This window comes from Lemur catta, chromosome 17 (genome assembly GCF_020740605.2).
Source record: "Lemur catta isolate mLemCat1 chromosome 17, mLemCat1.pri, whole genome shotgun sequence".
In the NCBI taxonomy this organism is placed as follows: Eukaryota; Metazoa; Chordata; class Mammalia; order Primates; family Lemuridae; genus Lemur; species Lemur catta.
In genome coordinates, this window is record NC_059144.1 from 32,233,043 (window position 1) to 32,246,436 (window position 13,394).

General features: G+C 39.0%; 1 protein-coding gene across 2 annotated transcripts in view; it reads left to right on the forward strand.

Moving 5' to 3' along the window:
- PLCB4 (phospholipase C beta 4) overlaps positions 1-12,985 on the forward strand; it is a 316,073-nt gene extending 303,088 nt beyond the window's left edge. Inside the window, exons 35-39 of one of the 2 annotated variants that reach the window (XM_045528104.1) lie at positions 513-614; positions 5,591-5,648; positions 6,101-6,187; positions 9,272-9,308; positions 11,434-12,985. In XM_045528104.1, coding sequence (XP_045384060.1) covers positions 513-614; positions 5,591-5,648; positions 6,101-6,187; positions 9,272-9,308; positions 11,434-11,471 — 322 coding nt within the window. In that variant the 3' untranslated portion in view covers positions 11,472-12,985. The remainder of the gene's footprint in view (positions 1-512; positions 615-5,590; positions 5,649-6,100; positions 6,188-9,271; positions 9,309-11,433) is intronic. The other variant, XM_045528105.1, reaches the window with a different exon arrangement.
- The last annotated feature ends 409 nt before the right edge of the window (positions 12,986-13,394 follow it).

The following is a 13,394-nucleotide window of genomic DNA, read 5'->3' on the forward strand; positions in this document are numbered from 1 at the left end:
TACACAGTCATCAGTCACCTGCAAACATGTGCTTTTGCTACTCCCTGCACTTACTTGAAATTTTTTAGTCCCCTTCATTCCCATGGCTGTCAGAAACAGGAAGGTCACTTGTAAGGCTTAGAACATCCTCTCTTTCTCTTGCAGCCCATCTGGTCCCAAATAACATGGGGCAAGGTTGGAAATCCTTGTATTGTATGGACAAAAAGTCTCTTCTTTATAGGCCATTACTGTTTTTCACCACTAGGTGGCTCACTGCCCCTCAGGGATCAGCATCCATATAGCTTGGGGCTCCTTCCCTCCTTTTTCCAAAATACAGAATAACTTGATGAGCTCAATTAAGAAAGGAAAGTGAGCCTAGTCCTGTTGTTACACGTGGAATTTGTTTTTTGTACATTCACATTGTTGTGTACCCATCACCACCGACCACCTCCAGAACTCCATCTTCCCCAAGTGAGTCCCTGTTAAACACTGACTTTCCATCCTTCCTCTCCCTGTTTGTGTGTTTTTAAAAGGGAAAGCAAGGAAATGCGGGCACACCAGGCTAAGATTTCTATGGAAAACAGCAAAGCCATCAGCCAAGATAAATCTATCAAGAATAAAGCAGAACGGGAAAGGTAAGTGTGAGGGTGCCCACTGTGGGAACTTGGCATTGACCTGGAGACCTAGTCTCAGTAATTTTTATGTGTCTATACACACACTCGCATCTGAGATAAACACTCGTGGGTTTAAGAGTTCTGCTATTATAACTACTCTGAAGATTTCTTATTATTGCTGTAGAGAAGTGGTCTCCAAAGTTTCTGATTGTTTACTACACCAGTAAAATTATTAGGTTCAGTATATTTGTGCTCATTTACAAACAAAATTGTATAAAATATGACATAACAATGAATATAATTCCAAAACATCCTTCGCATTGTTTCATTGGGTTGTCCCGCAAGTGTCTCACCTGCTCAGGTGTGGCCCATCCCTGCTCAGGTGGAGCCCTTCCCTTCTCAGGGATAGCCCCTTCCTGCTCAGGTGGAGCCCATCCCTGCTCGGGGATAGCCCATCCCTGCTGAGGTGGACCCCATCCCTGCTCAGGGGTAGCCCGTCCCTGCTCAGGTGGAGCCCATCCCTGCTCAGAGATAGCCCATCCCTGCTCAGGTGGAGCCCATCCCTGCTCAGGGATAGCCCATGCCTGCTCAGGTGGACCCCATCCCTGCTCAGGGGCAGCCCGTCCCTGCTCAGGTGGAGCCCATCCCTGCTCAAAGATAGCCCATGCCTGCTCAGGTGAAGCCCATCGCTGCTCAGGAATAGCTTATCTCTGCTCAGGTGGAGCCCATCCCTGCTCAGGTGGAGCCCATTTCTGCTCAGGCATAGCCCCTCCCTTCTCAGGTGGAGTCCATCCCTGCCCAGGTGTATCCCATCGCTGCTCAGGTGGAGCCCATCTCTGCTCAGGGATAGCCCATCCCTGCTCAGGTTAGCCCATCCCTGCTCAGTGATAGCTCCTCCCTTCTCAGGGAAAGCCCATCCCTGCTCAGGTGGAGCCCATCCCTGCTCAGAGATTGCCCATCCCTGCTCAGGTGGAGCTCATTCCTGCTCAGGGATACCCCATCCCTGCTCAGGTGGAGTCCATCTTGATGAGCTTGTCCGGAGCAGCAGCAGTGCTTAGGAAGTTAGTCTTCTGCCTTTTACCTGCCTCCGTCAGTCCTAGACACCAGGGATCATTTTAAGACCCTCCCCACAGTCTGTCTGGTCTACCTTTGTGTTAATTGGGTTTTCTGGAAAGAGAGACCAAAACAGGTCCTTGCGATTTGCTCAGGAAGGGATCTTCAGAGAAGGCTGGTGGGGGAAGCCAGAGGGACCAGGGCAGGACCTGAGCAGGGACATGATCTCACCTAGGGTTTCTGCAGCCTGATCCCAAGCTCTGGAGTATGAATTGCACCATGGATTTGTCACTGTTTGAGGCAAGGGTGTCTGGCATTTGTAGTTCTGCATTAGTCAGCCACTTGCTACCTGGGATTGCCCTGGGGGTAGGTTTGTGTGACCTCCAGCGAAGGTGCCGGGTACAAACCCTTTAACTGTAGCTAGTAAAGGGGATTGGAGAAGGCATCAGTAGTCATGTTACCCACAGAAGAAATTGACAGCCCTTCATTCCCAATGATCACCTGTGCCTATCATCCACTCTGGAAGCCTCTGAGAATCCAGATGGATCAGCTCCATAACCAAGAGGCTGAGCTAGCCTACCAGTAGTTAAGAGCAGCAGGGTTCCTTCTTTTGGAGGCATAATACCTAGCTAGAAGGTGGCCCTCTGGCTGAACTCCATGGCCCACGGAAACACTGTGTTTTATGGTCCATCAAGCATAGAACAAAGTTTAGATGAGCTCTTGGGGCTAAGCATGAACATGAAGTTTAGACTTCAGGTCATTTCTCTCTCTGTTAACCACAGGCAAAGCTGTTAGAGGCTTTGCACTGTGAAGTGGAGCCACCCAAGTGCCACCTCCCTTGCTCCCTGGCCTTTTGTGGGTGCTCACTGGTTACTTGGTGTAACTTATTACTGAACATGGCAGGAAGGTTGTCTAACTACCTTAATGTGGTTGATTTTTAAAGCACATTTCAATTATTTAACAATAAGTAATGTTAAAATTGAAATACGATAAAATATGAAACATCACATAATCCAGCATATTTTTTTAATATTTTTAAAATTTTTTTAATTTTTAAATAAAATTTAATCAGTGTTGCCTGTTTGGAAATACTGAGCCTACTGGTGGGGTATGGAATCCCACAGTAATTGCGACCTGGAAAGGAATCGCCTTCTCAGCACATCAACAATATGTTTTCCCATCAACATGGAGTGTTATCTGTGTCTCACATAAGAAGGCTCTAGGGAGATTATTAATCATTTTAATCTGGGTTTATTTTCACCATTATATTGTGGTATCTCTCTGGTTCTTGTTTATTTTTAAAAAGTGCTGTTCTCAATGTTGTTCTCAGATGAGGAACTTCGTTTAAGGGCCTTATATACATGGAAATGATACCTTCTTCTTCAGCCCCAAAATATCAGATATCCAGCCTTAATAAAATCTCATTCATTGGAACAGTTTTAGACTGCCAAAGTGAAATGTAGAATTCAGCATGATAAATGTACTAATGATTGAATAGCTTTTTATCATTTTTTTCAAATATGTTGCAAAATGGACCGGCTCAATTGGGGTCAAATTATCTTCAATTTGGAGTTACTGCTAACTTAACTAGCAAGCAAGGTTTTTAAAATTTACTTTGATTTAAAATACTTATTTATTGTAACTTTATATCCAGTAGTAGGTGGTTCCAAAACATCTGCAAATGGCTGTTTTTAGAAAAAAAATAATTTCTCTATGTCAAATGGCTAATTACTTTGTAAACCTTGTGCATGCATTTGTGTGTGTATCTACTTTATCAAACTACTAAGAAATAAAATTGAAAATTTATCATAACACTAAGAAAGATATATAGAAACTGAAAAGTATACTTCTGTTCTTGGACCAAAGAAGACATTTTAACATAAGTTACACAGTATTTATAACTGAATGACAATGCAAGCACTTCTTTTTGATGTGTACAGGTAGCTAAAGTGATATTTGGAGTATAAATTATACCCTAGATGTATAAATTTTTTAAAAGATGTGAAAATTAATGAGCCAAACCACTTAAAGAGGATATAAAGTTAGAAAAACAGAGTGAACTCAAAGATCTCAGATGGAATGAAATAATTTAAAAAAGCAGAAAGTATTGAAGTTGAAAAAAAAAAGCTATAGAAGGCATCCACAAAAACAAAAGCTTATTATTTGAAAAGAATAATAAAATTAGTTAACTTCCAGCAAAATTGATCAAGAAGGAAAAAAAAAAGCAAAAATTCATGATGTTAGGAATGAGAAGGGGGAAATAACTGCCCAAACAATCATTTTATAAACTAAAGCTACTATACACGAAGCTACTAATGAATTTGAAAACTTAGATGGAATGGAGAATTGCCACAAAAAATATAAATATCCAAAACTGACTGAAAATGGAGAAAACCTGATCGGACTTAGAACTATTACAGAAGTTCAACTGTATATAAGTCTATTCGAAAAAGACTCTACCTCACCAGTAATGAGAGAAATGCGAGTTAAAGCAACAGAACGAGAGCAACCAACTGACAAAAATGTAAATGTCTGATAGTACCAAGAGTGGGCAAAAATATGGACAAAGGGTAACACCCAGACACTGCAGACGGAAGTGCAAATTAGCACGACTGCTTTGGAGTAAAGAGGAAGCTGTTCATTGGAAGGCCAAGGTGGGACGATTTCTTGAGGCCAGGAGTTCAAGACTAGCCTAAAACCCATAGTGAGACCTTATCTCTACAAAAAATTTTAAAAAACAAAAAAAAAAATTAGCCAGGCATAGTGTCATACGCCTGTAGTTCCAGCTACTCTGGAGGCTGAAGCAGGAGGATCCCTTGAGCCCAGGAGTTTGAGGTTGCAGCGAGCTGTGATGACACCACTGCACTGTACTGTAGCCCAGGCAACACAGCAAGACCCTGTCTCAAAAAAAATAAATAAATAAGAGGAAGCTCTTCATACCCTACCAACTGGCAAGTCTAGACACATGCCCTAGAGAAACCTTTGCCTGTATGTGCAATGAATGGGACATGCACTAAACTTTATTCATTCCTCTGTTAATTAACAGACACTGTGGCAAGTATCGCAGGGCCCTGTTACCAGATCATTGTGGCATCGTTTGGAAATAACCTGCTTTTTGTTAATGGCAACAAGGAAACATTATAGTCTGGTCATAAATGGAAACTCCAAAGCAGTGCATTGGTGGTTCACTGGCAGAATTCTCACCTCCTACAAATGGAAAAATCCATACAGAAGATGAAAATAATGAAATAGTTTGAAACATAGATGTATCTCCAGAACATGAGATGAAGTGATAAGTTGTAGAAAGAAACCCAGAATATGTTACCATTTGGGTAAATTTAGAAAACACACAAAACAATACCAGTAGCCGGCAGCATCACCTAGGAGCTTATTAGAAATATAGATCTCCTGCCCTGGACCCACTGAGAGTCAAACTCTCTGGGGGACGGGGGTTGGACCCAGCAATCTGTGTTTTTAATAGTATCTCCAGGTGATTTATATGCACAGGAAAGTGTGAGAAGCACTTATATTACACCTGGACACGTCTGTATGTAGCTAAAAAGTATTAAAATGTGGATGAGAAGGTCCACACCCAATTCAGAACGGTGGTTACCTCTGGGAAGAGAGGAAGGAGGGAAATAGAACCAGGTAGAGTACAAAGGTGGGTTCAGTTATATCTGTAACATTTCAATGCTTTTAAAAATATGAGATAAACATGGCAAAACATTAATATTGGTTCATCTGGGTGATGTGTACACAAATTTTTAAAATATTTTTCTCTGTGTATTTTGAAAATGCTGCAATGAAAATTAGGAAAAAAAGAAGCAATAATTGTATACAGATCAGCACCAGAAAATTTAATGGAATACAACTCTTATGTATTTGATATAATATTAATTCCATTCAATGTCATGCCAACCATTATTTGTACCCATTATTTTTAGGCGAGTCAGGGAGTTAAACAGCAGCAATACTAAAAAGTTTCTGGAAGAAAGAAAGAGAGTAAGTATTTTATAATTTCCTTGGCCTTCTTCCTGTAGAATACTATAAACAGTAACTCATGCTTGGATGCCAGACCTCTAGCTAATTTGCTTTATTTGATTTTTCTGTACATTAAACATTCCAGCTTCTCTGCTCCCTGAAAGCTAAAGTAATCTCTCACTAAAATCTTTACGATAACGATTTAGCATCATTTTATACAGAAAATGAAAACAAGTTTGAGTCATGCATAAATGCTCTATTATTTTGTAAGATTTTAACAGGAAGGATCTTCCCAGGAAGAATTATGAGTCTAAACTCTCCCAGCTTTCAGATTATTTTTCTTACTTTTTTAAAATTATTGTCTCCCTCACTTAAACTATAAACTTACAGCCCATCTCACATCCCTAAGTTTTAAGATTACAACCCAAAGTTTATCAGAATTTTTTTTTTTTTTTTTTTTTTTTTTTTTGCAGCTCGCAATGAAGCAGTCCAAAGAAATGGATCAGTTGAAAAAAGTCCAGCTTGAACACCTAGAATTCCTAGAGAAACAGAATGAGCAGGTATTTTACCTAAAATACATGAAAAGATCCAGGCAGCCAGCCAGCTTCAGGGTATACATGTCTTGGCCCACAGTGACCCTTCTGCCAAAGCCAGGGGCCTGAGTAGTGTAATGGAAAGGTGAATAGAAGGATGTGCTGCCCATTGCTTTATTTTCTCCATTTTATCCAAAAAGAAAAGAAAGTAGCTTTTTTGGAACAGGAAAGGAATGTGGCTGTGCCAAAAAAAAAAAAAGAATAAAAAGTCATCTCTTGGATGTATTATGGGGATTCTAAGAATGACATTACTAAAAGTGAGAGGATGAAAATCAGAGGTTACAAATTATTTCTCCATTTTCACTTAGAGTTTTATAATTTGTAACCTACAGGCCATTGATAATATGTTTAAACGCAAATGAGAGAAACTGCCTGAATTCAACCTCAATCTAAAAGTTTAAAAGCCTTCCTAGGCTCTACCAGTGGGATCTGAGGGCATGAGCCTCCATGACTTTACAAACCCCTGAGCATGAATGGATAACATACTCTTCATGCTTCTTTCCCAGCAAGGCAAAACTCTAAATAAAAAAAAATACAAATAAAGAGTTATACAAATGCCAACTGTTGACTTAGGCCATCGGGTGTATGCCAACAAGATAAATGTATTTTTACCTGGAGCACAGGACAGGTGGGCTGCATCCCAAATGGGCTACAGCCCATCAGCCGTCAACACTGTCTGTTCAGCTTGATGAACTGCCTCTGGCTTATGTGGCAACCTGACCCTCAGGAGCAGTGTAAATTTCTGTCTCTCTGAGTTCAAATTTCATTCTTTAGCTATAGTGGGTTTGGAAGTTATTCTTTCAAGATAATTCAACTTAGTAACTGTAAAGAGGTTTTGATGAAATATATATTTGTGCTCCATGGTTCTTTCCCGTTTTCTCCCATGCATAAAGCAATCCTATTTAAGGTGTGTGATTTTTTAATAAAGAAATGGCTCCCACTGAAGAATACTTCAGTAGGAATTATGCTAAAAAGCACCTTAAAGAGAATAAAACAAAGCCATAAAATCTTTTTTTGTGTGTTGCAATTGGGTAACACATAAATCTAACTTCTGGTTTCAGATTCTTTACTTTTTGGTGGACAGAAGTTTTATTCATCAACATACTTCTGAGTTATGTTTCACATTTTCCTTTTCAGCTAAACACTTCTATTCATGACTGAGTCCTCTGATCCCTGAGAGGGACAATACATGTTTGCTGTCCCATAGGTCCAATTCATTTGACTAACTCATAGACACATCATGTTCTGGTACAAGTTACCTGGCTTATGTTTTTGCCAATAAAGCACCTCTCCAAAAGTGTTCCTGGGGGGAAATGGGGACAGGCATAGGGGTAAAGCCACTGTCTCTAAAGCTTTCGAATCTACTTCAGTGATTCAGTGACGGGTGGGGAAAAGGATGGCTTGGAGAAGGTTTTATTAAATCCTCCTTAGAAGGGCACAATGAAAGGTAAGGCACAGTTATGTCTTAGTTAACTAAATTAAGAAACTACTTAGAAATTATTGTGTTGCTTAGCAACAAGTTCGACTAAAGAATGTAAATGTGCTCAAAATTACTCATCACTACAATAGTGGTGTATATCAGAGCTAGAGAATATAGTTATCTCATGTTTCTAGTTTCATAGCCAAAGTACTTAATTAAAAAATACCACTTTGAGCTTTTATCCTAACACATGGCTAATCCAAACCACACCAGAATTCTTGCATTAAAATACTGGATTAGTGATAGCTGCATTGATTGGATCGTATTGGGAGGATGCTAGCTTTTTGTTCCAAAAATTCATGTAATGTCTTTTAATGTCTACCACCCACAACTGATACTTTGAGTCACAGAAGCTTAGGAAAGCACAGAACATGAAAAAGCTTGAGACTTGATAAAGATTTAATGAGATTCAAGGAAAAGAAACTCAAGATAGCACATTGATGCTTCCGGCAAATGTAGAATTTGGACTCGAATTTCTTTGTGAAGCTTTGCTTTACAAATATGGCCTGTCCAATTGCAAATTCAAGCCCAGATCTTTCTAGTGTATGATTTTTTGCAATTTAAAGGTCAGAAAGCTCTCAATTTGCAGTTACTCTGTATGGCACAACACTGTGGTAGGCACAGTGCAGAAGATACGGTTACTTCTTTTCTTCCTTCATAAGAAAGGCAAGGTCTAGAGCTGGGTTATAGAGCTCCCACCATAACCAGGTAAACATTTCATTAGCAAAAACAGTTCCCTGCCTGCAGACAGTTCCAGACTTCTAAAACAATCTTCCAAACCATTGTTAAATCCCAAGACTTTTTTTCTATTTCTAAGCCAAAGATAAATTTGAACATTCTCCCATAATATTGCCCTCAAAGGTTTCTTACTGCTTTCCTATGACCCTACTCCCAAAGATTGTCCCGAATCCCCCCTTCCAAATCAAGGCATGGAATTGCTCTACTTCATCAACTTGACCTATGTTGGGGGCACTGGCAGAAACAACTCAACTGTCAAAATGTTTTGGTCTCAATTCTGGAGCTTAACCTCATGTGTCCTTTGTAAGCCACTTTATGGCCTTACCTACTTGGTCAGCCAATTAATTATTCACTTAATTAAAAACTCTGAAGGTCGGGGATGTTTTTCCTACTTCAGTTTTTCCATAGACCTCCCAGGCACGCAGTATCTCATCCATCTTGGCGTGTACCATTTCAAACGTTAATGACTCCATTACTGTCATACTCAAGTCTTAAAAATTGAATTTAATCATCAATCTTATCATTTAATAAAGAGAGGTGAAAGGTTTTGCTCAAATGTCGGGTTATTGGCTCACTGCTGCAGAAGAGAGGCACAGACTGGGCTGACAGGCATCGATTGTTTGTTTTGTTTTCTTTTTTTTTTTTTTTTTTTCTGTTGAGATCAACTAGGGGAAAGTTTGTCACTGATGGGTGTGTACATGTTTTTATCCTTAGCATTTTGCTTTTCTGTATATGGTTTTACATTCATTTCTCAAATTCACTTCAATATTCATTTATTTTCTTTGTTTTGTATGTATGACTCAATTTTGACATTACTATTTTTGTACAAACAGCTTTTGAAATCCTGTCATGCAGTGTCCCAAACGCAAGGTAGGACTGAAACTCTGATAAGCAAGACGTTGCTTTCTTTCTCAACTACGTTAGTATTCTCGGTGCAGATTATGATTCACGTCTGGTCATAACTAATTAATATCTGAAGGGTTTGGATTTAAAAGCTTGACGATTTTATGCTTGGATATCTGATGTAATATTCAAACCTAAATGCCCCAAATCTTTAGAGAATTATTTCTGATGGTGTTTTAGCCAGCATTTCCAATTGCACATCTGGGAAACAGGTCGTGGTAATGAAGACGTACTCAGACATCAAGAGCCGTGATATACAGTTGTCATGTGGACTGACCACAGCTAAGACTGGGTCACAGAGTCGGATCATTTTCAAATGTTAATATGACTCTAATTCCTAAAAGACCCACTAAAAGTTTATTGGTGGTTTTTAACGATGGAGCGTTATGATGTGCATGCAGAAACATTATACAATGACGCTTGTCATGCTCTCTGCTGAGTCTGGTCTGCTAAGGACCCTAATCGTCCTTCATAAGGAAGGTGACCATGTAATTTGTTGTCCACACCAGGATAGTTTTGAGAGTAAAAGGAAGCACTGTTCATAATGTCCTGGACTACAGGCATAAACTGGAATTGTCTCAGGCAAATGGGGAATGAATGGCCACCCAACTCATATAAGAACTTGGCTCTTGGAATAGTCTGTTAATGTCATATGATTCTTCCTTCTATATTGTGTTCAATATTGTCCTTAAAATGCTAAAGAGGAGGGAGAGGCATAGAGAACCTTTTATGACTATTTACTGAACATAGAAGTATTTAATTTCTAGTGCTGATAACGTTTCATTGTCATCCCTTATGAATACTGTTTGTGTCATAGTTTCATGTTTGTATATTTTTCTCCATTTCTTCATTTCTTTATTAGAGTATTGCTATACCCCCGGCATAAAAAAAATATAATATGTGGGTAGAGGGAACCATCCATCCCAAATTTACAGAGAAAGATATAATTTTTTCATATTATTGTATCCAGCCTCACCAAAATGAAATTTAAAGCCAAAATACAAAAATAAGAAGAAGAAATCACTGTATGGTCCATCGGTTAGACTAATTTAGTCACAGGACTTCATTTGAGAGATTTAAATGCTTCTAGTATGATCTGCAGAGTTGACCAAACCTTCCCACTGACCTTCCATTTAGTTGGAATACCTACGCAGACATGAATAGTAACATCAGAGCACTTCAGAATTTTCCTGTGATGTATATCTTTGTATACCCATGTTTCCATTCTTAAATACCCTTTGTTTCAAAGTGATGTGTTGCTAAAAAAAAGAAAGGGGCAATTCCTCATTCCTCCAAAGGTAAACGCATTGGGTTGGGCAAAAGCTCCCAGGCTGTCAGTTGGAAAGTAAAGGTTGAAATGAACTGTTATGATTTTTTCCTATTTTGCTAACCAATTATTTGTAACCAGACCCTCCCCTCATTGGACCTCTTTCTTCCTCCTGAACCAGCTGGTTGTCTTAGTGACAGCCTTAATTCACGAGATTGAATTCACCATGGCTTACTTCCTGGTAGTCTGTAAAAAATTAATTACCCCAGAGAAGTAAGAGCCCACAGGGATAGTGTTTGGACAATATGATTCCTGGAACCCTATGGATTCCCGTAGCATTCCATTTACAAGATATATGCTCTCACCTGAACTTCTCCATCAATTAGATTCGTAGGGAATTACTCGTAATTAAATTCCAGGCTGCTGGGGGAATAAGTTGTACATGAGAACACTGACTCCAAATTATCTACACACAGTCAAAGCACTGTGTCAATCTATAGAAGCTACATTAAACAGTTGGATGTGGCACCATCTAAGGAGCAAGTGATTTTCCTGGCATTGTCCTTCTCAAACTTCAATGTGCATAAAAATTTCCCAAGGATTTTGTTAAAATGCAGATGCTCATTCAGTAGGTCTGGGGAAGACTTTAAGAGTCTGCATTTCTAAGAAGGTCCCAGGCAATGCAGATGCTGCTGGTCATGGACCGCACTTTAAGTAGTAAGGATGTTGTGACAGCATCATATTTAAGGAAGAAGAGAGGCCAGGATTGTTAAGTGCCTTGAGGAAAGGGTTTCAACACGTAAGGCCATGTTTCTGATGTTGTAGGCGAAGGAGATGCAGCAGATGGTGAAATTGGAAGCTGAGATGGACCGCAGACCAGCAACAGTAGTATGAAACTCCAAAATGCCAACTGAAGCAGCAAAACCACAGGGCACCAAAAGATCCCTCCCAAACTTCTGAACACAAACGCCATGGACAAAAGCGGTTTTCTTTTATGTTTCCTTTCCGTGTAAGCAAGATGATACCTGAAGCCACAGAGACTTGGAATGACTTACATAATTCTGTTTAACAGTTTTGAGTATTGAATTTCCTTGGCCAAACCCAAAGTAGCTACCGATCCACAAAAATTTGCTATTCCAATAAGGCAGAGTTTAGCTGTTGATAATCCAACTTAAACATGTTTGCTATACAATAATCATCACAAGTACATGAGCTTGATGTTAACAACTCTGCTTTGTGATGCATTAGGACATGTTTGAGCTGCAGCAAAAAACAGTGCATTAGCAATTTCATAGCAAGTGCATGCACCAGGAGAAAAAAGAACTCTGTCTACAAATTCATTAGCAGAAGTGGTGGTCTGCTAGACGAATAATTTTGCAAAATTTTTCTACATCTAAGTTACCTCATCAGTAAGTGCCATGTCTCTACCATGCCATAAGAAGCTAATTTCCTGTAAAAGTTGTGGAAATTATTAGAACAATAGAAAAATATAGCAGAACAGCGTACCTGTGCCAAAACTCATCAGTACTCAAAGGGGAACTCTGTTGGGCACATTTAAGAACGTTGAAATCTGACATTGCTTTATAGGAATTGCTTCTGCAGGTTCCAGATAATCCAATTCGCTATTACACCATAAAGATTGTGAAGTGATTATTGGCAAACGTTTGTAAATGTGACCATGTATAAAGTATTTATGCTCCTTGATTCACACTGTTATAGAGCAAAATCATCTAAGTATTGCCACATGACAAGATTAGTAAACAGGAATACTAGAACTATGTTTGCATGTTACACAAGCACCAATTAAGACTAATCCATACAGACACAGTTAACCTTATGCCAAATAAATACTGGTTACATAAACATATGGCACAGAATATAATTTGACTATCAAGACTTTTAGCATAATGAAAAAGTCTATATATATGTGTATATGAATTATGTGGGCATTCTTGATACTTCAAGTTCTAGTTTGAAAAAAATACATAACTAATTTAATTTTACACAAAAATATATATGCAGATTTTCAGAATTTCATATCAGGAAATGACCTTTTTATGTCTGTTAAATATCAAAACAATTTGCTACAGTGTTAATCTGCATGGTCTTTAAGCCTGCTGTAGTTGTGTTGCAGACAGTGCATGAAAAAGTATTCCGCTGGGAATTGAGCCATGCCACCAAAGCCAAGAGGAGCGCATGGAAACCCGGTAGTCTAGAACTAATCAGATTACTGATTTTAGGACATAGCACCAACTGAATTGTTGTATATGCTTGTACAAATTGATTCTGTGTGTTCCTCTGAACAAAGCAGAGAAAATTATGATACCATCCATATTGAAATTAAACTTCCGACTTCTCTAATAAAAAATTAAAACACATGTAACACTCGTCAGCTTATTTTCTCCCAGGATGCTTCCTTGTAAACTCTTTGCCTTTTTCCTGTAAATGATCCTATCGTTATTTCTAAAAGGGACTTATTCAAGCCCCCAACATGTTTTTTCCCCCCAAATGATGGAAAACATGCAGATTCTAGTTAACTTCCAGATATAACATACATGTTTTTCCTTTTTATCATATTTGTGGTCTGACCTGGATTCTGTAAAATTTCTCTGGTTCCTAGTTTCCTTATCTGTAAAACAAGGGAGTTAGACTACCTATCTTTCAGCACTAACATCTCATGAAAAATTATGGTTAATAAAATGTCCCTACTTTTCGGATTGCCAATTTCCAAATATTCTGAATGGCTTCTCTTCATCAAATCAGATGGCTTCTTCCAAGAGCTCAAC